This window comes from Propithecus coquereli, unplaced genomic scaffold (assembly GCF_000956105.1).
Source record: "Propithecus coquereli isolate 6110/MARCELLA unplaced genomic scaffold, Pcoq_1.0 Scaffold75, whole genome shotgun sequence".
In the NCBI taxonomy this organism is placed as follows: Eukaryota; Metazoa; Chordata; class Mammalia; order Primates; family Indriidae; genus Propithecus; species Propithecus coquereli.
In genome coordinates this window covers 2467434-2491546 of record NW_012153618.1, presented here as the reverse complement: position 1 = coordinate 2491546, position 24113 = coordinate 2467434, and the positions used below count along the sequence as shown (strand labels likewise).

The following is a 24113-nucleotide window of genomic DNA, read 5'->3' as shown; positions in this document are numbered from 1 at the left end:
TTTAATTCTTGGTGGCTCTTGAACGGTTAGGATTTCATATTTTGATTTAGACCTTTCTTTTTCTCATTCTTTCTTGAGGCTTCATTTTGCTCAGAGTTACTGCCTTGTGTTGGTTTGGACTTTTTAGTACGATGAACAGTGTTTCTCTTTGTTACAGGAAGGATCCAAAGATTAAACTTCAGAAGAGGATATTCTAAAATTTTTAGGATCTGCTGATGGAGCAACCATCTTTAGGTTTATCGTGAAAGCAACATTTTTAGGGGCTGGTGACAGCTCTGTAGATCATGTCTGCCGAATAATGTAACCCATCGGTGTCTACAGTAACTCCCTTGTATGTGAAGGGGAATTGGTAGCAGTGTTATCAGTTACAGATTCAGTTGGTTTTTTATTTTTCACCATTATTTTACCCTCTGATAACCCCGAAGTTGGTTTTACTACTTGTCTTAGAAGAGAAATGCCAACCGAGTCGACAGGGCACCACTTGGGTTGCTTTTCTATCTTTGCTAATGATTATTCTCTGGATCTTGCAGTTCAGGAAATGTGGTAAATTCAAATCTACTTCAGGATTAGAAGTAGAGCCGCTTTTTTCAATGATTCTGGACTTCCTGTCTGTCCCTTGATGCGAACCTTCTCATTTCAAACTCTTCTCAGCATGAATGGACACATGATGTGAGCCTTTAGCTGATTTTAGCTCAGATGCTAGATTTCCATCAGGCCTTTTGCTGTCAGTCTTTTGTTCATCATATTTTTTTTTCTCATCACAGGTTTTTTCCTTAAGAAAATCGGAGCTTCATTTCTTGTGGGAGAGGGCACATGTGCTCATTTCTGGGCTTCACCATTTGAAACTCTCGGTAACAGCTGGGTTGGTTATGATCACCCCGGGAGGCAGGCGCTGAGCACACATTTTGTGTCAACACAGGGTGTCAGGAGAGCAGGTGCAGGGATGAAGAGTTATTTCAAAAGATGAACATCGAGGTGGAAATGTGGGTGCTCCAGGGGCCACATCTTTAGTATATATTTCTGCCTCACCCTGGTCTCCCTGACACCATGGAGCGTGGCTTGGAGGAGGAGGCTGCCAGAGGAGGCCAGCAGCACCCTCTTGGCTAGGAGGACAGGCAACGTGGCATTCCTCCTCTCTGCCTTAAGCTAGACGTTTTTATTTTTTTCATTTTTTGTAGAGATGGGATCTTTTATGTCGCCCAGGCTGGTCTTGAACTCCTGGCCTCAAACGATCCTCCTGCCTTGGCCTCCCAAAGTGCTGGGATATAATCTATCCGTATAGGCATAAACCACAATGCCTGGCCAAAAAGCCAGATTCTTGACCCTGCTCTGTCATGACCTGTCTGGTGATGATTATTGTGAATTACTGTGCTATTCAGTTTCCTTCTCTCGGACGTGGCGACTTTGGACTAGAATCTCACCACTGGATGGCCATGGACACACCTGTGTTTGAGCTGATGCCCCCAAGTTCCCACTGACTCTGCACTGGCCCTTGCACAGAGGGTCCCTGGCCACTGGGGTGGGAGGCCTCTGTGTGTCCATGTTGTGCCCAGTGCCCCTGATTGCGCTTTTCCCAGGCCTCCCTGCACACCCAGAGCATGCTGCCAGCCCGCTCAGCCCAGCCCAGGAGGAGCCAAGAGAAGCAACAGACCCTGAGCAGCAGCGAGACTTGGAGGCAAGAATGACCCCACCCAGGCCAGGCGCCGGTAAGTCAGGACAGCTGAGGCAGCAGGATAAACTTTCCCAGGGCGACACGCCGGTTGTGGAGAAAGGGTACTGAGGATAACAGCTGGCGGCTTGAGGGTGGGAGAGAGGGCTGGGGAGCCAGCTGGGCTGAGCTGGACCAAGCTTGACAGGCTTCCTGGGAAGGGGCCTCTGAGACAGGCCTAAAAGAAGGTGTGTTTGGCATTCTCAGCAGGAGACAGCGGTCTCAATGGAAGTGCGGGTTCTTCAGGTGCTCTGGCGGCCTGGCACACCCGTCTGGCTGGAGTGAGGGAGGGGCATGCAGGAGCATGTCTTGGGCCTGCACAGGGTTCTGAGAGGGTCACATCAGTGGGGCAGTGTATGTCTTGTCCTGGCATGGTGCTGGTATGTTGCAGGTTTTCAGTAAATGTCCTTTTTCTGAAGACCTATTAGGAACTCTGGCTTTAGTCATCCTTCCAGAGTTCTAAAGGCAAGTCATGCCCATCGTTTCATGGGAATGTGTGACTCAGGGCATTTAGTGTAATGTTTGGCCTTGTCTTCGTACCCGGGTGCTCTTTGCCGGCCTGGCTCTTCTTGTGCTGGCCTGACATTCAGCCTCTGGTTGCTTTCTCTTCAATTATTTTGATGTATCTCCCCCACTGAATGTGACCTCCCACAAGCTGGAGGTGACGTCTTTTCCCTTCCCTGTGTTCCTCCTTCCCAGCTGGTGTGTAAGTTTGGGCTGCCTCGTGGAGTTGCAGAGATGGGACCTTCTTGGGTGGGAAGGCAGTGTCCCTGCCACATTGCAGACCTGGAACTGTGTCCTGAGGCCTCCCCACACGCTTTGTCCTTTTGAGGCCCATCTGGGTGACAGTCAGGTGCTGAGGGCCAAGTCGTTAACACTGGCCTGCAATGGGGGTTGGGGTGTGGCCTTTGTAGCTCTTACCTCTGAAGCTCTCCAGAGAGAAGCCCTGCGGCCCCTTCTCCCTGGCTGGTACTTGAGCGTGTCCAGAGCCTACAGGGGACATGGCTGTCCCACCCTGTAGGAATCTGGTATTGGAAAAGGCCCTCACAAGATTCTCTCTCTCACAGAGCCTCCAGCCACTACCAGTGTTTTGTCCTTGATTAAACAGGAGGGAGAGTCTTCAGATAGGGAGTCACCAGCTGCCCCTCCTAGGGACATCCCGCCCTGCTTGGAGCCAGGTGAGTGCAGGGAGGAGGCACCTGTGGCCATGGCAGAGCCTCACAGGCACTCGGGGGGCCCTTTGGGAGTCGGGTGGGCCAGGGGATGGGACCTGGTGAGGGGCTTCTCTGAGGCTTCTCGTCCCTCACTCCCCAGCTGTTATTTCCCTCAGGACTGTGGGGACCCAGATCAGTCGGTGGTTCTGGTCTTTCCCCATTGCGGTCTGGCCTGGGTGGAACGGTACTGCATGAAAACAAGCTGCACGCTGCCAGGTTTGCAGTCTGAAGATGACAGAAAAGCCACTCCCATGGTCTTGTCCTGGCCTCAGCAGTACTGTGAAGTGGCCAGGCCCACAGGCCCCCGTGACTCGCAGTGTGCATGTGTGGCCTGCGATTTGATTCAGGTTCCTCTGCCTAGCGTCTGTGCTCTCCTGACAGGGCTCGGTGCCAGGACCCTTCCTTCCTAGCGGTAGGGACGCTGGAGAGCTGTCTGCTGAGACCTCAGGTCTTGGGTCCCAGGCACATTGCTGTGACTACCCACTGCTGCCTCAGCCCATCCTTCCCACTGCCCTGTCCTGGCCATTCCTGTGCCTCAGTCCCCCTCAGAGTTGAGAGAGGCCCACACTGAGGTCCTAGTGCCTCTGTCTGTCGCCAGCGAGTGCAGTGCCAGGCCTATGCACCCCGTGCGATTTGTCATGTGGATGAGTAACTTTGAGCCCACAGGGCTCATTGTCCTTCACGCATTGTAACTAACTTCATCAGAACTCGTGGGGGTGGGGTCCTGCCAGCACCTTGCCACGTGGAGTGTCTCACTCTCCAGGGTCTCTGCCTCTCTGCCTCTGCCTCATCCCCTTATCTTCCCGCCCATCTGTCTCCTATCTGGCTGACCCGTGACCTCCCAGGCTCCCTGGCTCCTGGCTTGGCAGTTTGATGTCCTCTTTGCTGATGTCCTTAGCTCGGCCGCCTCCAGGAACGAGGCAAATGGCAGCAAACAGAACTCAATGAAATCCTGAGGCAGTGCCTCTGTGCTGTGAGCACTCAGAGGACAAAGGATTCCAAGGGGGCAGGAGCCAGGCTAATCCTGGAAGCAAGGACTGGGGACAGGGCAGTGAGGTCCCCTTGGAAGCCAGCGTGGATTCCTTTTGCCAGGTGGTGGTGTGGCCATCAAGACAGAGGCACAGTCTGAAGACAAGATGATGCCGGAGCAGCTCTTCCTGGGGGCGTCCCCAAGCCAGACCCAGTGTAGAATCCCCAAAGGTCCTGGGAGCAGGACTGGGGGCCCCAGCAGGCATCACTCCGAGGGTGTGCCCAGGGTGCGGGTCGGGGAGCCGCGGCCACCAGGGGCTCCGGGGGAACCGCCCCGAGTCCTCCCTCGCAGGCGAGAGCGGGCCTTCCCCTGCCCTGACTGCGGGCAGAGTTTCCGCCTGAAGATTAACCTGACGATTCATCAGCGGACCCACGTGGAGGAGGAGCCCGGGGAAGCCCGGGGCAGCTCGCCCACCGGGTTGGGGCCAGGCCACGCCGCCCTGGAGCCGGGAGAGGTGGTGGTTCCGGGCCCTGTCATCCGCTGGCTCCCCGAGGAGCCCGAGGGCCACCGCTCCGTGGCCGGCCGTGCCTTCATGGGGCGGAGGCCAGCGACCACCAAGGTATACCACTGCAGCGAGTGCCTGCGCTTCTTCCAGCAGCGGAAGAGTCTGCTGCTGCACCAGCGCCTGCACACGGGCAACAGTCAGGGCTGGCCTGCCTGTCCCTACTGCGGCAAGGCCTTCCGCCGGCCCTCGGACCTCTTCCGACACCAGCGCATCCACACCGGCGAGCGGCCGTACCAGTGCCCCCAGTGTGGCCGGGCTTTCAACCGGAACCACCACCTGGCTGTCCACATGCAGATTCACGCCCGAGGCCAAGCGGGCCCGCACTTCCTGGCTCCTCCTGCCCGCCAGGGGAGCCCGCCCTGGCCGCGCCCCAGCCGGACTGAGGAGGGCTGAGCAGGCAGGACCTGCTCTCTGCCTGCGGGGCACGGACTGCCTTCCCCTGTGCCTGACTCTGTTTCCTCATCTGGGATGGTTTGGAGAGAGGTTTGTTTTTTGTTTTTTTAAATTCAGATGGGAAGCAGTGGCCCTTTTGGTGACAGAATGTATATGTGTGACCAGATGCCTCCATGTCCTGTTTCCTGAGTTCATCACTCTTTACGGCCTTTGCCACATTCCTGACTTGTAAAGGATTCCTTTGGGCTTAAAGGATGCCAGTTTTTGGTGGGGCCTCTGGTGGGTACCACAGTTAAGAGGAGCAGAGATCACAGCACTGTGATAGAGACACTGGGGACCTGGGGTTTTGACTGTGTGCACAGAGGTCTCGCGCCTGTGATCAGCGTGAGCAACAGCATAGCGGATGGACAGCCTGAACAAAAGGCACTGGAAACTGAGTTTTCTACTTTGTTATTTTGAAACTTTTTTCTTCTATGGAGCTTTTCTAGTGCTTTTGTATGTGTGTAGTTGCAAAGGGGATCAAGAGCTCCTGAGCGGCAGGAATTATTCTGCCACCTCCTCTCTGCATGGGGCTGTCAGGGCTGGAAGAGAAGCTCAGTCTCCACCAGCCTGTGGGTCTCAGTGGGGAGGCCGTGGCTGCTGTTCTGGAAACAAAGTGTCTTTGCAGGTGTAGATTTGGCCCCAAGTGTTCCCAGTCCTTCCCCCACTGAAGAGTCACATGCATTACTGACTTTTGTTATCAGTTGAGAGGGAAATGGAAGACACTCCTCCCCCAAGGTCTCAGTATTCATGGGTGTGCAAGGTCCATTAACTGGACCCCAGAAAACACCCTGGGGGGGGATGCAGAGTGAGCCCAGGAAGCTCCTCCCCAAGAAGATGCTGGGCTGGGTGAGGCTGGTCCGCCCTCCAGGCCTGCTTTGTCCCATTAAAAGAGGGGCTGCCTCCTCTCGGAGGTGGAGTTCTCCTTTGAGAATCAGGCTCTGGGGCAGAGTTGGGCTAGATCTGGGTGACTCCTTCAACCACTGATGGTGTCTCATAGTCCTTGTCTGTCAAAGGTGGTCATGGCTCCAGTGTGTGCTACCTCACTTTAGAGTTGTCAGGGTCAAATTTAGAGACACTGGGCCAAACGTGAAGCCTAGTTTTGTCATGTTCAAGCTCAGGGCCTCCTTTCTCTTCCATGTTGGTCACCAGCCCTTTTCCCCAGTCAGAATCCCTCAGGAAGCAACTTTGTCTTCTGGAGTGAGTGGGGTTCCGCTGAGTTCAGTGAAAGACTTTCCCTCTGGGCTGTGTCCTCCGGGAGCCCTTTATATTTCAACCAAACAAATTCTTACAAAAGCACAAGGTTCAGACTGGAAGTTCAGCCAATATCAGGCCTCATGGAGAAGTCTTGGGGAAAGCTAGCTTCTTGTGCCTCTTATTCACACCACTTCGGGTGCTACCTCTAGAGCAGCCCTGGTGAGGGTAATTCTGCAGCTGGAGTGATGGGTCCCCAGCTATCCTGATAGCTTGCTGTCTAGTCTGGCACTGAGAAGTGGCCAGCATTTGGACCTGCTTCTGGGGCCCTGGCTGTGCCCCTTCCTGTTGCCCTTCTGACCCCTTACAGCTTTCCCAAAGTCTTGAAGGTTTAGGGGCAGGTGATAACACTGCCATCATTTCTGGGGCGAGGGTAAGTATCCCACAAGTCAGCCAAGCTCCCCTGGGTTTGGGAAGAGGCACCATTCATTCTGGGCTGTGGATCCTGCTCACGTGCTTCACAAATGAGCAGTGGGCTGTCAGCAGTTGCTCACACAGGATATGGTGCAAGTGTAGCTGCTCAGAGCCTAACCCTCAGCTGCAAAGCTAGTCTCAGGTGTTCCGGGGATGCCTCTGGGCTAAGAATTTTGCCAAGTTCTTCTAATGCTAAATGCCCTGCACAAATACAGGTACTCTAATAGAAACGCAAACCACGGAATTACTATGCGCTTGTGTGCCCCTTTTGTTTTATTATAACCTTCAGTGTGTTCTGCTTTGAGCTAGGCTTTGGGAGTTTGCCTAGCAGTCAATAGGACGCATTGAAAGAACGTTCTTTACATTGAAATGAGTAAACGGAAGCTTTGTGGTGCAGGAACCTAGTGTGCCTCAGACCGGGAGGTGGGAGCCACGGTTGGGCCGCAGACTCTCCCAGCTCTGGGCTTAGGCTTCCTCTTCTGTAAGACAAAGAAGCAGTTGGGCCACGACATTAAAAGCCCGTTAGAACCGTGAAGGTGGCAGTCTCTGCCCTAATCGGTGCAATAAACGTGTTGGCATAAGTGAATGGTGCACGCAACCCGGTTCCGGCTCTCAGGTAGGTGAGCGGCCGCACAGGGCAGTGACAGCTCGCGACGTGGGTGAGCTGTTGCGCAGGAGCTGCGGGCTCTCGGGGACGCTTTCCCAAGTGACGGTAGCCCAAGCGCCGCCGCTCACACATGCTGCGGGGGCGGGGCCTCCCGGGATGGCCAATGGGAAGCCGTCTCCGGACGGCAGGGACCGGCCGCGCGCTGGACGTGGGCGGGGCCTCCTGGGCCAGCCAATGGGGAGCTGGCCCCGGGCTGTGGGGCGGGGCCAAGCTCGCCACCCGGGAGCCGCCTGCCCGGCCGCGCGCATACTCGTGCGCCGCGCGCCGACGCCGCAGCCTGGACTTACAGCCCAGCGTGTCCCCAGGCCCGACGACGGCGCAAGCCCGGTCCGTGGGAAGAAGGCGGGGCGGGGCCGGGCCGGCGCTGCCTGCGGAGAGGATTGGGCGGCTGGGTCTGCGTGGAGCCGCGCGCAGCGGCTGCGGCGGCGACGACTCCCGGGCGGGGCTGGACAGCGCATGGCCATGGCTGAGGCGGCCGCAGCTCCGGTAAGGACGGCCCTCATAGAGGACTTGGGGACGTGGAGCCAGTCCTGAATTCGCTGGGAGGAGGTCCTACTCCCCAGCTCCGTGTTCCCCGCCCTGCCACCCCTGGAATTGGGGAGGGCTCAGCCTGGGTGGAGGGAGGACAAGGACGCTTAAGACCACACGGTAAAGTCCCTTCTCCATCCTTGGACCCAGTTTCCTCCTCTGTAGAACAAAGCGATGGGACTTAACCACAAGATTTCTGAGGTTCCCTCCAGGCTTGATATCCACTGGATCAGGCTTTGTTGGGTCCAGGTGTAGGGGCACGGGACTGTGGATGTCCTGCCTCCAGAGACTCCCCAAGGCTTTTTCTTTCTGCTCCTGTCCTTTGGGCACACCCATGCCCCAGTGGGCCATCTCAGAAAGACAATCTACCCCATTCTCATCCTCCTTTTCCAAGCTAAGACAGGTGCCATCGTTTGGGGAGGGTTTATTCCCTCCAGTCTGAGCCCTCAGCTTCCTCTGGAGGAGCCAGAGTCTCGCCCCTGGCTGTGAGCGGTCGTCTAGACCTGAACTCTGATTCCAATCAGGATGGGTTTGTGTGCCTGGCCACCGTTTTCCAAAAGTCCCCAGGAAGCCCTTCCTGGTGCTGCTGAGAAGGGATCTGCATTGTTTTTTTGTTTGGTTTGAGACGAGCTTGCTCTCTTGCACAGGTGGGAGTGCAGTGGCCTGATCATAGCTCACTGCAGCCTTGAACTCCTGGGCTCAAGCAATCTGCCTCCCTCAGCTTCCTCAGTAGCTGGACTACATGCGCACGCCACCACACCTGGCTGGATCTGCATTGTAGAGGACTTTTGGTTAGTGGGTTTCAGGCTCAGGCTTGGCCTAGTCCATCCCTGGCCTGCTTGACAAGAACTGTTGAGATGAAATTTTTGTTTGTGAAGGTGGAGGGTCATCTCCTGGTAGAAATAGCTTTGTAGTGGTTTTAGATACATTCCAGGATGCCAGATTTGTGGCAGGGCATTGCAGGGAGGACTGATGTTTGCTCCTAATCTGTGGAGATCACGTACACTTTGTTGTACTGGGCAGAGACTGGACTTAGGGATGGAGAGACCGTGCTATGAGGGGAGGAAGGAAGGGGTAGGCATCTGGTGACTAGTGCCTAGTATGTGTGGGGCACTTTTCTGAGTACTTTTATCAGGGAGGTCTTGGGAAACTCAGTTGCACAGAATTGGATTAATCACAGTCTTTGGTTCATAACACATTCTGATCACTGCTTCGCGGTCCTCATATTTGTTCTTAATAACATAATATGTGCTAATGTCATATACCCTGCGTGCTTTCTCATACTTGCAGTGCATTTCATTCATAGAACCACCTTAGGAGTTAGGAAGTTATGTCTTCGTAGGTGAGAAAACAGAACCTTGGAGAAGTTATGTGGCTTTACCTCCAATTACGCAGGATTCAGATGGCGGGAGAGACTGAGTCATGCTCTGGTAGAGCTCCATTTCCAGCAGTGCTCCCTTAGAACCTCAGCTGTTCCTTGTTGGGGCTTCTTGGATTTTTAATTTTATTTCTGGTAATATATGATACATTTTTCTGCCTCCTGTGGGCAAGGTATTCTTTGAAATATTTCCTTGTTCTGCCACTCCTTCTCTCCTTGTTCGGCTTTTGACTTTCTCTGGTCCCCATTGCCTGGCAGCTAGGACCTGGCCTTCTGTGGAGACTACCCTGTAGCTGGTCCCCAAGGCACCTGGGCCACAGGGACCCCGGATCTCAGACAGGGCAGGAAGTCACACACCAGTAGATGTCAGGGTGGAAGGGCCTTAGAGAGCACCACGGCCAGAACAGCAAGGTCTTCTTCCCCTCTGAGCCCGCTAAGGGGGCTGTGCTTGCTCTGGAGAAAGGTGAGGACTGAGGTTGCTGCCTGGGTGTGCATGGGACCCGGGGCCCCCTGGCACGTGTTCTTGACTGGCTGTTGCTGCTGGGCTGTGATCCCAGGTTGGTTTACTAATTGGCTAAGCTGAGTGGGTGGTAGAGCTGGGATTCCACTCCATTACACTCTGACCATTTGTGATAGTAGTGTTTCTTATTTCCTTTTCTGTTGCCCCCAGGTCTTGGTTCAGGATTGTTCTCACGGGGGCTCTGTGGGGTCCAGTGTGTGCTGTCTTTGACTGTCAGGTGGGGTCTGTTGGGGGTCTGACCAGTGAGGTCTCTGGCACCCGGAAGAAGTCGCCTGCATTGCAGAGGACCCAGACTTTCCTGTAGCTGGGAATGGCTCGGGGCTCTTCTTCTGGTGACTGACTCACTTCCTTGTGTCTAGTCGCAGGACTGGCATATGGGGACGGACCTCCAACGAGAGGCCCAGATCCAGGCCACTGAGATCTCCCTTCTGGCCATCTTGGCTGCTGTTCAGGCTGTGGAGAAGAAGATGGAGTCTCAGGCTATCCGACTCCAGACGCACAGGGACAGCAGAGAAGAAGCTGGCCGACTGCGAGAAGACGGCCGTGGAGTTCGGGAACCAGCTGGAGGGCAAGTGGGCCGTGCTGGGGACCCTGCTGCAGGAGTACGGGCTGCTGCGGCGGCGGCTGGAGAACTTAGAGAACCTGCTGCGCAACAGGAACTTCTGGGTCCTGCGGCTCCCCTCGGGCAGCAAGGGGGATGCCCCCAAGGTACAGGAACTGGGTGTGGGTGGAGAGGACCCACACAGTGGAGGGAGCCCCTCGGCTGCAGAAGCCTGACCCCCTGGGTGCCTAATGCTAGTCACTAGTTGACTTTGAAGGGCTTGAAAAATGTCAGAAGAAAATTGTGACACTAGGAAAATGCCTGTTTTGGCAGATGGAATGGGGTTTGTTGGGAGAGATATGGCTGTGCAGCAATGGTTATACCTCTTATTGTGGAATGATCTCTGAGATCTCCGGGAATAAGGACTGCTCATGTAGGGTTTCCCCAGAAAGCCCTTCCACGAAGTCCACACTTGGGACAGAAGATCTATGTGTGACTAAGAGAGGGGAGGAGAACCCACGAGGCCTGATCCTGAATCCCTTTAGTGGAAGGAACAAGTCATTTAACTTGGAAATGAGTTTGCCCAGTGGTTTGGCTGGCAGTGCTCTCTGGTTTGGAGGAGGGGAGAGAAGAGACCAGGCTGGTTTTGGCTGTTCTCTGTAATGGCCGTGGGTGGCTGTGCTCGCAGGTGCCGGGGGCTCCTGAAGATGCAGCGGTACATTGCTCAGAGCAGCAGGGACACGCCCTGGAGAAGGAGTTCTGCACGGACGCCGTGAAGGGGAACCACGAGGCCCTGCGCTCCCTGGGTAAGAGGCTGGCCCCAAGCCTCAGTTTTATTCCGTTATTCAATCAAGTAAGAGTTGGATGTGAGAGCGGGAAGCACGTGGAGATCGTTTAATCAGCCCTCTGTCTTCAGGCCAGGTAGAAGGTATCCTTAATTATCATTTTAGATTTTATAAAATGATGCAGGTTAAATGACTTGTCCTGGATCTCATGGAGAGCAAATAGAAATTGGAATCTGGTGCTGAGCTGCCCTTCGCCAGCTCTCCCTTGCCAGCCCGTTTGCTTCTGTGGTGCGGGGGCCTCCCTGCTTTGTGTTTGACTCCTAAGCTGTACTCTGCACACTGTGAGTTCTCAAGAAACTCTTGATTAATTGTGGGCTGCTTTTAAGGGGGCCCCAAGTCTAGAAAATGAGGGCCAGCCCTGGAATGTTAGGTTCTTCAGGTAGGGGTGTGTGTGCGCTTGTGTTAAGACTTGATTAGACCTGGATTTTTGTAGCCATCCCCACTCCCATGCTCCCCTGCATACACACCTGAACTCTCCCTGCTTTGGCAGGTGAGCCGTTGGCATTTGGTCCACTCTCTCCCTTGTCACAGGCTGAGGCCCAGAACAGTGTCTTGCTTCCCTTTGCCTGGCCCCAAAGGTTCCTCTTCCAGAAGAGGGTACCAGTGTGCTGCAGGGAGGTGGGGTGAGGGAGGCTGCCTGGCCTTGGGGGGCAGGGGTGAGCACATGGAAGGGAGAGCAGCAGGAAGCCCGAGAACTGACTGCCATGTGTAACTAAATCCCCCTCTTGGGCCTCCATTTCCCCATCTGTCACATGAGGTGGCTGGACAGGTGGACTGGGCTCCTGTCTATGTAGGCAGTGGGATGGGCACCCTTCCTCCTGGCCTTGTCACTCTTACTTCCGGCCCAAGAGGACTGGGAGGCCTTGCCCCGTCCCACACTGAGTGCTGCTAACACACACCTTGAAGGGGAGGCGGGTCCTGCTTTGAGCCTGGCAAGGTACCCTCTCTTTTCTGGGCCTGTGGAGAAAAGCCCTGCCACCGCCCTTTTCTCCCACAGGCTGTGCCACCACCAAGCCAGAGCTCCTGACTGCAGCGGAGAGAGGAGAGGAGGTGAGCAGCCACAGCCTGCCCAGCGCAGACGGGGGCCAGGGCCCTGGCACTGGTGAGTCCCTCAGGGTTGGGGCGGGCTGGAGCCTTCCCCACCTTCACCTGGTATGGGCATATGGTGTCAGGAGTCCCCTGACGTCAGGGCTAGACCCGGGTTCTGACGCCTAAGCCACTTCCTGCACTCCATGCTCAGGTCCTCCTCCTCGAGGCAAGGGACTGTGTCTTGCTGTAACGGCCCTGCCCCCACACATACTAGGGTAGTGAATAATGAACAGTAAGTGAACGATGAACCAGAATAGGAGCCCAGTTTGCCTTTCAAATAACAGTGTTGAATCAGAATGCAATTTTCTAAGTTGAGTAACCCTTTATTCAAATGGCAGCTGGAAACACATAACAGAGGGGACAGTGGGACCACTCTTATCGAAGCAGGGGACAGGAACCCCGGAGTCCTGTTTGCTCAGACAAAATGGATCATGCCATGACACTGCTTCTTAATTTCCAGGTTTTTGTATTTTATTTGGGAAGAGAAGTTCCCCTTTGAAGCAAGCTCTTTGAGTAGGTAAATTAAGTCACAGCAAGCCCAGAGAAGGAGGGGGGTGTTGACAAGGTTATTGAGTGGCTGGCATGTAGGACTGAGGCTAAAAGTAGCATTTTCAGGCACCTGCAGGGCACCAGGGCCCAGTGGAGCGGCGGTGAGTAAAGGAGCCATGCGAAGCAGGAGCAAGGTGGCAGCCCGAGCGAGCGTGCTGAGCCTGCCGGGGAGTGGGGCTCTGTGGTTTCACCGAGCGCTGTTACTGCAGGAGCCTGGACAGGGCTTCCTCCCCTGTGGTACGAGGAGGGGCGCTGGGCCCCTTCAGCAGGGATAGGCAGTACTGGCTCAGAGCCTGTGGCCAGTGCCATGGTCCCCAGGGCTGCAGCTGCTCCCGGGTGTATGCAAAGCAGGCAGGGCCTGGCCAAAGTGCCCCTGGGCCAGAGGCCCCCAGTGGGGGCTCAACTCTGCCAGGGAGCCAGGGCGGCTCCTGAATGCAACTTGAGCAAGCTGGAGCAAACCCCCCAGCACATGGAGGAATAAGGTGGGGGCAGGGTTTGCCCTGTGGTCTGGGTAGTCCTTGTGTTTAGCAGTTGCTTCTGTGTCTTCCTCCCTCTCTATAGCTTCTTTAGGAGGGAGCTTTTTTCCTCTCTTACCCTCCCACAGGCCGTGCCCACAGGCCTCACTCTCAGGGGCTGCTTCCTCTGCTGCAGACCTGCAGGCGCCAGATGGGTGTAAGACTGCTTTATTTACTGGGTGTTTCCACAGGTGGGCTCCTCCTACCAGAATTCTAGGAACGGTGTAAATGGGGTCCTCATTCAGGTCTGGGCATTGCACTTTCAGCACGTTCCTCAGGTGATTCTGGTGCAGTCGGAGTTTGAGAACCAAGGCTCCGCGATCCTTCTGAACAGGAACTGACCAGCCTCCAACCTTTGCAAGTATCTGTGTTCTGATTATGCAGATTTAGTCTCACAGGAGCACACTCTCGCCAAGCAGTGCAGAAGTCACGGATAAAGCTAAAGGCTCTCTCTACTGGCCACCTGCCCAACCCTGGTCCCCTCCCCAGGGCAGCCACTATTCCCATTTTGCTGCCTAAAAGCAAAGACTGAGATGGGAGGGGAAAGGAGCCCCATGACATCTGATGCCCTCGGGGCCTTCTGCTCTCCCCCTAGGAACAGGCCAGCTGGTCTCTCCCCCAGGGATTCTGCCCTGGCTCAAGCAAGAGGAAGAGGTGTGTAGGCAGAACCAGCAGGGCCCCCAGGAGACCATCACTGCACACCTGCGCTCAGGTGAGGATCAGTGGGCAGGGCTGCAGGCTACGTGCCTGGGCCTTGGGAAACGAGGGGTCCCCCTGGGGAGCCTCCCGTGTTCTCTCTGGTCTTGTGTGTTTGCTGTGCTGCGTCCTCCTATACAGCTCCATGAAATGATTCTTTTCTTCCTGAAACCGGGTCCCAGCTTCATTTTATGAACTTGTCTGTAGGCAGCACAGTCTGGGCAGGGACTCACAGATGCATGCCTAAGACAGTGTATTCTCCCCTGGAGGAGCTTGCAGTTAGGAGGGAGGAGGACACTAGCATGCTTATCAACAGTGTAAAATAAAATAGGAGGAAACAACTGTTACTAGAGCCAGAGAGCCCTTTGAGAATCTGGTGAAAATTATGGCCAGTATCATAAGAAAAAGCACAGATATTTACCACGTGGGTACCACTGAAGGCACTCTGTAGTTATGCTGTGGCAGAAGCGATGTCTTAGTGGCCACGTGTGGCCCAGATGAAGGTGCTGCCAGGTGAACATCACCGTTCTGGGCTTGGGAGGCTCCACGAGAGGGGAGGCCGGAGGTGCTCTGGAGAGGACCCTTGAGCCGGGGCTCAGAGGTGAATGCCTGGGGTGCTTGGGTGGCATTAGGTAGAATAGCACAGGGTGGGACCCTGGCAGAAGGCAAGTAGGAGATCAAGTAGGCCGGCCCAGAGCTAGGGTCTTCAGTGACAGGCTCACGCCGAGCCCCTCTGTGTCCCTTCCCGGAAGAGCCCTGGCTGGTCAGCAAAGAGAAGAGTCTGGATGAAGAGTCCGAGGTGCAGGAGCCAGCCTGGGTAGCTGAAGGGGGACCTGGAGAGGAGGGCTTGGAGGGGGCTACCTGTGGGGATCTGCCTCCTGTCCCCCGGGAGAGAGAAGTGACTTCCATCCCTCCAAGCCCCCAGAACCTGGCTGTACCAGATGCTGAGGGCACGGGGTGGTGCCCACCCTGCGCCAAAGGTGGCCAGAGCTCTGGCTGGAAGGAGCACTGTCCCCAAAGCTTCGCACAGCAGGCCACGCTCGCCAGCCATCACCGTGTGCATGCGGCTGAGCGCACCTACACCTGCAGCCAGTGCGGCAAGACTTTGGTGCACCAGTCGACGCTTACCGCCCACTACCACACGGACACCAGGGAGAGGCCCTATGAGTGCGCCGAGTGCCTGAAGAGCACTGTCCACGCTGCTGGAGCACCAGCGCACACACACCGGCGAGAAGCCCTTCCAGTGCGCGCAGTGCGACAAGCGCTTCACGCGCCTGGCCAACCTGACTGTGCACCAGAGCGCGCACTCGGGCGAACGTGGCTTCCAGTGCTCCCAGTGTGGCAAGCGCTTCGTGCAGAAGCCCAGCTTCTTGCAGCACCTGCGCGGCCACTCGCAGGAGAAGGACTGTCCCTGTGGCCAGTGTGGAGAGAGCTTCATCTGTCCCTCCTGGCTTGTGCGCCACCAGGGCAGCCACGCCACCCCCTGACTCGTGCAGTGTGTGAGAGGGGCTCCTCAGCTGCGGAGCCGGGTCGCCGCCTCAAGGGTGCAGTGTGGGGAAGGCCCCTCAGTGACCCTTCTGCTGTGCCTAGATTTGAGACTGCCAGGGCTGAGCCGGCTCTCAGGGGGAGCCCTGGGGCCAGGCAGCTGAGTGGTGGTGATCAGGAAGGTCTGGTGGGGTCCCTGCACAGTTCTCCCTGTCGTGTGAAGATGGAGAATACAGGGTAGCACCTGGAGAGCTCCCTAAAGGGGCCACTAAGGGTGCAGGGGCGATTGGTGCTCCTTGAACCCAAGCAACCTCTCCTAAGGGGTGCTCCTTGGCTAGGTCAGAGTCTCCTGTGCTGTCATCTGGGCTTCCCAGGGGAGGGCTGTCGTCCCAGGGACTGTGAGGTGGGCAGAGTGCCCACGGGCGTCTTGCTGCAGGGAGGCGGGGCCCAGGGTGAGACCTGAGCCTCACTGGAGGGGACTGCCAGGGTGTGGGTTGGGGTGGTGGGGAGTGGCTTACTGTCCTTGTTCCATTAGGGGAGTGGCTTTCGGAGACACTGGTTAGGAGATGGCAATTGCACATAGGGAGCCAGGGCTTGCGCACCCCGAACTGTGCCTCTGGGTTTCCTGGATGCTACCTGTGCAAATTCTAAAGCGCTTCCCCAGGTGGGCAGTAGTGCTGGGAGGCCCCGGCAGGAGGCCAGGCTATACCCTGCCTCCTGTTTAACAGGCTGGACCCCAAGCATCCCTCAGGTGTGAATCTAAGAGCCTTGGTGAGCTGTCACAAGATTCACAGGAACTTTCTGTAACTTTAACCCCCCCAGACCCCTCCCAGACCCCCACCCCACCACCTTGTTACCTGGGAAAGGCAGCTTTGTGGGCCACACTGTCACAGAAGGGCCTGGGCTGGCGGTTCCCTGGCACTCCTGACCAGCCATCTTGGCCCCCATAGGCCCTGTCTCGTTGGTGTAAGATTTGCCTTCGAGCCATTGTTGTAGCAGGCAGGCAAAGGGGCCTTTCTGAAGATCCAACCTATGCTGGCCACTAGAGGTACAAAGAAAACCAAGGCCTGGTCCCTAGCTATGGGGCTATAAAGGGTGTCCGCCATTGATGGTGGCATGAGGGGAGCACACAGCAGTGCCAGCAGATGGCACGGGCTCCAGTAAATGTTGCAGAAGCACCTAAACGTTGAAAGGAAGCGGGGAGAGAAACCTGGACATGGCCTGCCAGCAGCTTAAAAGTCCCCCCGAGACCCTGGTGGCCTGTGCCACCATCTGAGCAGTTTAGGCCAATAACTTGGGCTTTTCAGATCGGCCCTTGTGGATGGCTGGGACCCTGCCATTTTGCTAAATTGAATTCCTCCTCAGCTACTGGAGATCCAGCTGCGACCCTGACTTCCCCGGCTCCCTAGGAGTTCAGAGCCCAGCTGCCAGATAACCCCCATCTCCACCCCCTCCGACCCTGAGTACTTGAAACACACGCATGGGTTTCCGAGGACTAGTTCGGGAGAGGCTGGTGCTGTCTGCACCGTCTTCCTCACTGGAGGGCACGAAGCAGATGTCAGTGAACCCTGGAGAGCTGCGTCCGGCCAGGCGAGGCGGCTCTGGCGTTGCATCCCAGCTTTCGCCGTCTGTGTCTTGAGTAGGTTTTTAGTGGAAGCTCTGTGATTTGCCATGATAACTTCAAATCTCTGTAAATAAGAAAATATTTATGAGGAATTGTAAATTTCCCATCTTCTCCTTCTTACTCTGTGATTATTCTTATTTGTGATGCAGTAACAATATTTGACTCCAGGTTCCAGTGATTGGTGGTGAATTCCAGTTATTTTCAACTGTGCTTCCATTTGGAAGTTCTGAAAAAAGTCCTAGATGGAGAGAAGTCCAGGACAGGGTTCCAAAGAAAGGCAGAGTCCAGGTGGGCTTGGAGGGCAGCGCCCTGAGCTTCCAGCCCTGTGCCCAGTGCGTAGAAAGCACCCCGTGTTTGAGGAATGAATGAATAAAAATGTTAACATTTATTTACCACTTCCTACTTCGAATAATAGTTATACATTAACTGTATTTCATTGAACCTAAGATCCACCAGTTGTAAGACACATCTTGATTTTCTGTTTCACTAAGCAAGGAAAAAATGTGTCCATTTCACTATGACTGTTCTCAGTGCAGGCTGCTAAGCGCATCCCAACTGTAGACATGTTCCCAAATTGGGAAAAATACATGTGTGGTAGGTATTCTTTTAAGAAGTGATAACTAGCTAGGTGGCTGACAAGTTAGCCAGTAGTTACTATTCTTGACAATGTCAGATCAAAAGATCGTTTTTAGACAAAGGTCCTAGAAGTGTGAAAGTGAACCAAGAACAGCGATGGGTCCTGTCAGATGCACTGGCAATAATTAAGATCCTAGACTGCTCTCGAATTTGACCTGGATCTCAGTCTGTCACCTGGGCTAGAGTTCAGTGGTGTCAGCATAGGTCACTACAACCTCAAATTTCTGGGCTCGCGTGATCCTCCTGCCTCAGCCTCTCGAGTAGCTGGGACTACAGGGCACACTACCACACCCAGCTAATTTCTCTATTTTTTGTAGAGATTGGGTCTTCACTGTGTTGCCCAGGCTGGTTTCGAACTCCTGCCCTCAAGCGATCCTCCCATCTCAGCCTCCCAAAGTGCTGGGATTACAGGCCTGAGCCACCAAGCCTAGCCTCTAAATGCTTTCTCTAAAAACAGCCAGATTGTATGTATTTGTTATCTTACAGGCCAGTCTGTTGCAGCCACTCAGCTCTGCCCTTGCTATGGGAAAGCAGCCATCGATCGTAAAGAAACCAGAGTGGCTGTGTTCCAGGGAAGCTTTATTTACGGGCACTGAAGTTAGAATTTCATATAATTTTCACATGCCACAAAATATTTTTCTAAAGTACAGCTAATATTTATGGAGCACTCTATGCCATTTTTTAAAAACAATTGTCTCATTTACTTTTCCCTAAATCCTATGAGGTCCCATCTTCTTTTTCTCTCCCAGACATTTAGAAATATCAAACCCATTCTTAGCCCAGGGAACTGTACTCTGTGGCAGGCGGTAGTTGGCGGTAGTTTAAAGGTTCTCATTCCATCCTCACTATCGTGGGGCCTTTTATCATCCCAGTAACAGACAGTGAAGCAGAGGCCTAGACAGGCTAGAGAGAAGGGGCTCGGCTGGCGTGCTGGGGGGTGCGGCCACACGGGCGGCCCCTCCCCACCCTTCCCAGAGCTGCAGCTGCCTCCTCGCTCCTTCCCTTCCTACAGGTGAGGGGAGGTGAGCAGGACCTCAGAGGGCCCGGGCCACCCCCGGCTTCACCCGTAAGAAGCCGGGCTGTGTGTGGAGCCTTCACGGCGCAGTCCTGACCGCCCTGCCTGGGCACTCCTCTACTTCGCCACACGCTGTGCAGGCTGTTAGGTTTGCTCCAGGTGGGAGCCCGAAAAGTATGCATAGGACGAAATGCCATTAATCTACCAGCCAGCATTCCTTCCCCACCACAGAGATGAAGTCTGTCCCTCCCTCCCTCTCCTGATAAGGCCCCTGCCGGGGCTGAAGGGTGGATGTGACTGGGGCAGGGGTCCTAGGGGCTGGTTGTTTGAAAAAGAATTTACTACAAGCGGCTGTTCTGGCCCACTTATTTACTCCCCCCGGAAAAACCCCCTATAAAACCCACGGCTCTCCCTTTCCTGGGGCGCTTTTTCAGCCTCCACCCATTTGCACCCAGATGCTCAGAACGAACAGCATTTTGGTACACGTGAGGCTTCGTGTGTCTCTCTCTCGGCTCCGGACCTAACGGAGGCCACTTACTTTCTCCTGTTGTGGGCTGAATGTTCTCTTCCCTTCTTTTACTCAGCCTTCCCCCTTCCTTGAGGAGCAAAGGTCTCCAGGGAAAGCTATTTCCTGGCCAGAGAGGCCACAGTCCCAGCAATCCAGGGACCCCACATCTGAGCAGGTCGGCAAAGCTGGGGAAGCTGGTCCTTGGCAGCCTGGAGGTGCTCGGAAGGGCCACTTCGCTGCTCCCTCTGCAGGCCATGCCCTGCCCCGGACGTGGGGACCAAGTGACCCCCCGCAGGGGGACAGTGGGGTTTCCATACACAATACCACGAACTGGGTGGCTTAAAACAACAGAAGTTTATCCTCTCACAGTTCTGGAGGCCAGAAGTCAGAAATCAAGTGCCGGTAGAACCTGCTTCTTCCAAGACTTTGGGTGGGACCCTTCCTCGCCTTCTCCTCGCTTCGGGTGGTAGCTTCCGTCCTTGGTGTTCTTGGCGTGCAGTTGGAGCTCCAATCTCCACACCCGTCCTCACGTAACGTTCTTTCTATGTGCGTGTCTGTGTGTCTTCTCTTCTTATGGGGACACCTGTCATATCGGCTTAGGGCCCACTCTAATGACCTCATCTTGAAGTGACCCTGCTTCCAAATAAGGTCACATTCACAGGTACCAGAGATTAGGGGCTTCAACACATCTTTTTAGGCACCACAATTCGACCCATAACAGGGACCTTGCCTCTGGGCAAACACACGCGGTGAAGATTCCCCTCGCCCCCAAGTACCAGAGTGCGTCTCCTAAGTGGGCTATGGTGTGAATGAAACAGGAGGACGCTCACGTGTGAAACCCAGAATAGGGAGAAGCCGTCTGGACGTGAACCCCAACTTCTCTACCTGTGATCCAGTGCCCTACACGCCAGCCCCAACACACTGGCAGGTGACTGTCCCTTCTCTCCAGTGGAGTCACACTCAGGGCTCACATTGTCCTGCAGGGGCCCTTGGGCCTCAACACCTCCTCTGCGGGCTCCTGTCCCCCAGCGCTGTGCGCAGCAACCATCCTCAAACCTGGTCAAGGCTGCACTTGATCCCCTTGCTCCTGCTGCCATGTTCAGCTGGATTCCTTCCCACCTCCTTGTTTATTAGTCAGCGCCTCAGAGCGCAAGACCCAGTTCAGATAGGGAACATGCCATTGCTTCAGCCTCATCCTGCGTATAATTCACGCTGCTCTTCCGTGTTCCCAGAGTAATTGCCATGTGTGGCCATGTCAGGCAGCTCCGCTAAGCTGAGCTCAGGAACTGGGGGGTCATTAGAGTCAGGCATGCAGCAGGCACCTAAGGCCCAACTACATCCCAGAGAGAACCAGGTCTCTAGGAGCAGAAAAAACAAGACAGATGTCCTGCAACTACCTACTAATTACTTCACAACAATTAGTGTTTTTCTCTTTGTCTCCATAAAAGCAACAAACCACCCGGCCTTGCTACTGGCATCTCCCTTCTCTTTCTTTGGGATGCCACACTGTCTCTCTGCTCCCCTCTCCTTCTCTCTCTCTCTGTCCTTCTAAAGGATAAAGTAAATTTTACTTTTACATGTCTTAATCTCTGTGTGAAAAATCTTTCTCCACCTGCGACACGAACACCTACTAGCCTTTCCACCCTAGCAACAACTATCACGGAATCTGATGGCTCCGTGCAGCAGGAGCACTAGGTTGCCAGTCTCCCTTGATACGGTAAACTCCACTGAGAAGACTGAGGGCTGCAGCGACTGTCCCCTGGGGCCATGTGTTGGCTACTTGTGACTTCTTTTGGAGAACCACCTTTCTTCCCCACACTATAGACATAGATTCTGGATGGGGGCAGGTATATTCTTACAAGACTTTGCTTCTGAAATGGTTACACCACTCATGTGCCCTATCCCCAGTCACAGTGGTTGGTCAGGGGTAGGCACAGACCTCAAGCCAAACCAACCAGAGCCCTTCCCTAGGATTTTTCAGACTTCTCTGCAGCAACCAAAGTGTGGAGATGTGAACCTACGCTTATTGGAGGCAGGGTGTCAGCTGTCTGGAGAGACTGGTCTGAGACATTACAAAGCTGACTTAAGAGGGAGCCGAAGAAGAAAGCTGGAGGGAGAGAGTCCTTCCTGATAGGATTTGAGCTCCTGGAAGTCAGCTTCTTCTCTGTTTACATTGCTGCCACTCAATATGTTCCTTCTTTTATTTTCTACCAGTTGAAATTTGATCTCTGCCATTTACCATGTAATACAACATGATTCTGAAGGTGAAATGCTATTAGTAAGAAGCAAGATGCCAGCAGGGGGTATAGCTCAGTGGCAGAGCATTTGACTGCAGATCAAGAGGTCCCCAGTTCAAGTCTGGGTGCCCCCTTGCTTTCTTTACTACTAGAATCTTTGGACCTAATCTTTTGGGAGATAGTATTTGGGGGAAAAAAGGTGGTGAGAAAGGAGAAATGATGAGAGTATTAAGGAGCTGGAGAAGTGGGTGCTGGGTAAACAGAATCAACAGATGTCCACCAGAGGGAGTGATGGGATCAGATTGAAACTCGAAACAAAACAAAACAAAACCTTGCCTGGCCCCGCAGTGTTTGGGCTGGAGGAGGCCAAGGCAGGAAGAGATGCTAGACAACTGCAATGAAGATGTGATGAGTGGAGCTGGGCTGCGCATCGCACCTTCTCACCATCTCCCTCGCCTGGAGGTCTAGTCCCACAGCCCAGCAACCTTCCCTTTCCCTTTCCCTTCCTCCATGCCGTGGACAAAGACATCAACAAGAAAATATTTTCTTTCTCGGCCTGCACAGAACGCTCAAGCCCCAAAGATCCCTTGGCCTTGCTAGCAGAGACCCCTTCTGGAGGTCTGAGACTAGGATGGTGATGACATTGCCCTTTGGTGGATACATCTGCAGCGAGGATATTTCTCTGGACCGTGACCTCCTTGGGTGCCAAGATGAAGTCGTCATCAGCTAGGGGTCCCCGGAACACGGCACAGATTGAAACATGGTAGGGGCTCAATAATTGTCTGTTGAATGCATGAACCAGCTATGACCCCTCTTCATCCCATCCTCCTCCTCCTCCTCGTGTGACCTCCACAGTCACACAGATTCTCCCTTCTCCCACAGGCCCTCCCCTCTCTTCCCCAGGTCCAGTTGAGACATGAAAGCCCTTCTCGAAGCAGCTCAGGGAGAGGGTGGGCACATGGGATTTGTGTAGCCTAGTTTGGCAGCACCAGGCTCTGAGCACTAAAAGGACTAAAAGCTTACAGAAAAACACCGAACTTTTAAGGAGATACTTGGAATTTTTGATTTTCAGCTCAACTGCCTGGCCTGAGTCCTGTCCTTTGTTCTGCACTAAACTCAAATGAGCTTTTCCATTTCCTACATTGAGGAGGCGGGACCACTTAGCACAGCTGATGATATAGGATTTACAATCCAGGTATTCACTTGGTCCATGCCCACAACTGAGTAGGGGGACATTGCTGGGGGGAAAAAAATCACACACCTGTGTTGACTAGACTCACCTGTGACCCAACTCTCCAATCAGCGTCTGACACCGCTAGGCAAGCCTCCTGGTCTACATCATGCACTTGCGTTCTCACTTTCTGAGATGGCTGTTTCACCTCGTTTGTGCTCCTCTCAAATCCTCAACACTCCCTGCCTCCCTGTTTCCAATTGTGGTTGATACACGTGAGACTTGTCAGGGTCAAATGGAGTCCACTCGTGTTAGAAACCCTGAGAAATGGAGCCCAGGAAGGCTGTGATGGGAGGGTTCTTGCGCACGGATGCCTGGTAACAAGAACTATTACACAAGACTCTGCCAAAACCACCACGTTGCACGAAGGCCATCGCAAACTTAAACACAAAAAAATACTTGAGGACATCTGCCCAGCAGCTGCTTGTCCGACCTTGGACTGGCACCACCCTTGATACTGATCCTTGCAGCCAAGGATAATTATCTCAAAACACTTACGCAATCCTCTCACTTTTCCTTTAAAAACCTTTGTCTTCCTTTACCTCCCTGACCATGCACGTGGTTTACTACGGCACGGGTATTCCAATTTTGATGCCTATTCCTCAAGAAACATTTTCTTTTAGAGAGTCTCCCTGTCTGTTTGTTATTTAGGTTGACATAATGATGGCTGAGAAATGGGACCAAAGGAGCTCATCTTTGGAGGATTAGCGGCCCCTGGAATTGACTGAGGTATGAGGTGTAGACCAGCCCCTGGAATTGAATGAGATGTGAGGTGTAGACCGAGCCCCTACGCTGTTTCCATGAGTCGCCTCTTCTGTCCTGGTGAATCTCCTCTCAGATTCTGGGACTCCCTCCCTTTGGTGAGTTCCCTTTGACTTTATTCAGGAACTGATTTGGTTATAAGGCCACCTTAATAAAGGACCTTTCATCCCTCCTAGGATGAGAAAAGACCTTTTGTCTTTTCTGACAAGCGCTTTATGGTATAAGGACAATGTCCTTCTGGTTTGAGTGCTCTGGTTTCTATAGAATTTATATCCTGTATGGTTCTGCACTGCGGGTTTAATATTCTGTTTGGTCTGCATGGCCTGGCCTAAAATTTTTGTGAACTCTCTTATTTTTGGTTTTATTTTCGTTTGGTAACGTGTGTCTATAAATGATTCGGCTCTTTTTCCCCTTGCTTGTTTCTGAACATTTTCCAAGAGTAAAAAATAAACATTCTAAACGGTGGGCATGAAATGGTTAATTAAAAGCCACTAGGGCGGCCACCACTATCTAAAACACTAGTCGGAACTCCTGAAATTCCCACAGGATTTATAGGATTTTCTTTGCTCTTCCGAGATTAATAAGAAATGGAATGGGACCCTCAAATTGTAAAGGCATGGTCAGTTATGGCCATTCTCATACACACTTTTAAACTGATAGGCAAATTGCATCAGGGAAAATTCAGAGCTTAAATGGTCCTTATTTGAACTCTCTAAGAAAACTGCAACCA

General features: G+C 54.0%; 2 protein-coding genes and 1 non-coding gene across 3 annotated transcripts in view; all 3 read left to right on the top strand.

Annotated features, from left to right (window-relative positions):
* ZNF783 (zinc finger family member 783) overlaps positions 1 to 4850 on the top strand; it is an 11883-nt gene extending 7033 nt beyond the window's left edge. The window contains exons 5-6 of the mRNA XM_012662079.1: positions 1578 to 1706; positions 4015 to 4850. Coding sequence (XP_012517533.1) covers positions 1578 to 1706; positions 4015 to 4850 — 965 coding nt within the window. The remainder of the gene's footprint in view (positions 1 to 1577; positions 1707 to 4014) is intronic.
* Positions 4851 to 7686: 2836 nt separating this feature from the next.
* LOC105824580 (zinc finger protein 398-like) lies at positions 7687 to 15372 on the top strand. The gene is given in 8 exon segments (XM_012662078.1): positions 7687 to 7710; positions 10016 to 10143; positions 10145 to 10358; positions 10880 to 10997; positions 12034 to 12138; positions 13785 to 13901; positions 14638 to 14977; positions 15072 to 15372. Coding segments are annotated over 8 exon segments (1347 nt in total).
* A 6080-nt stretch (positions 15373 to 21452) lies between these two features.
* Positions 21453 to 21524, top strand: TRNAC-GCA. Its single transcript has one exon. It is a non-coding gene; the product is annotated as a tRNA-Cys (tRNA).
* The last annotated feature ends 2589 nt before the right edge of the window (positions 21525 to 24113 follow it).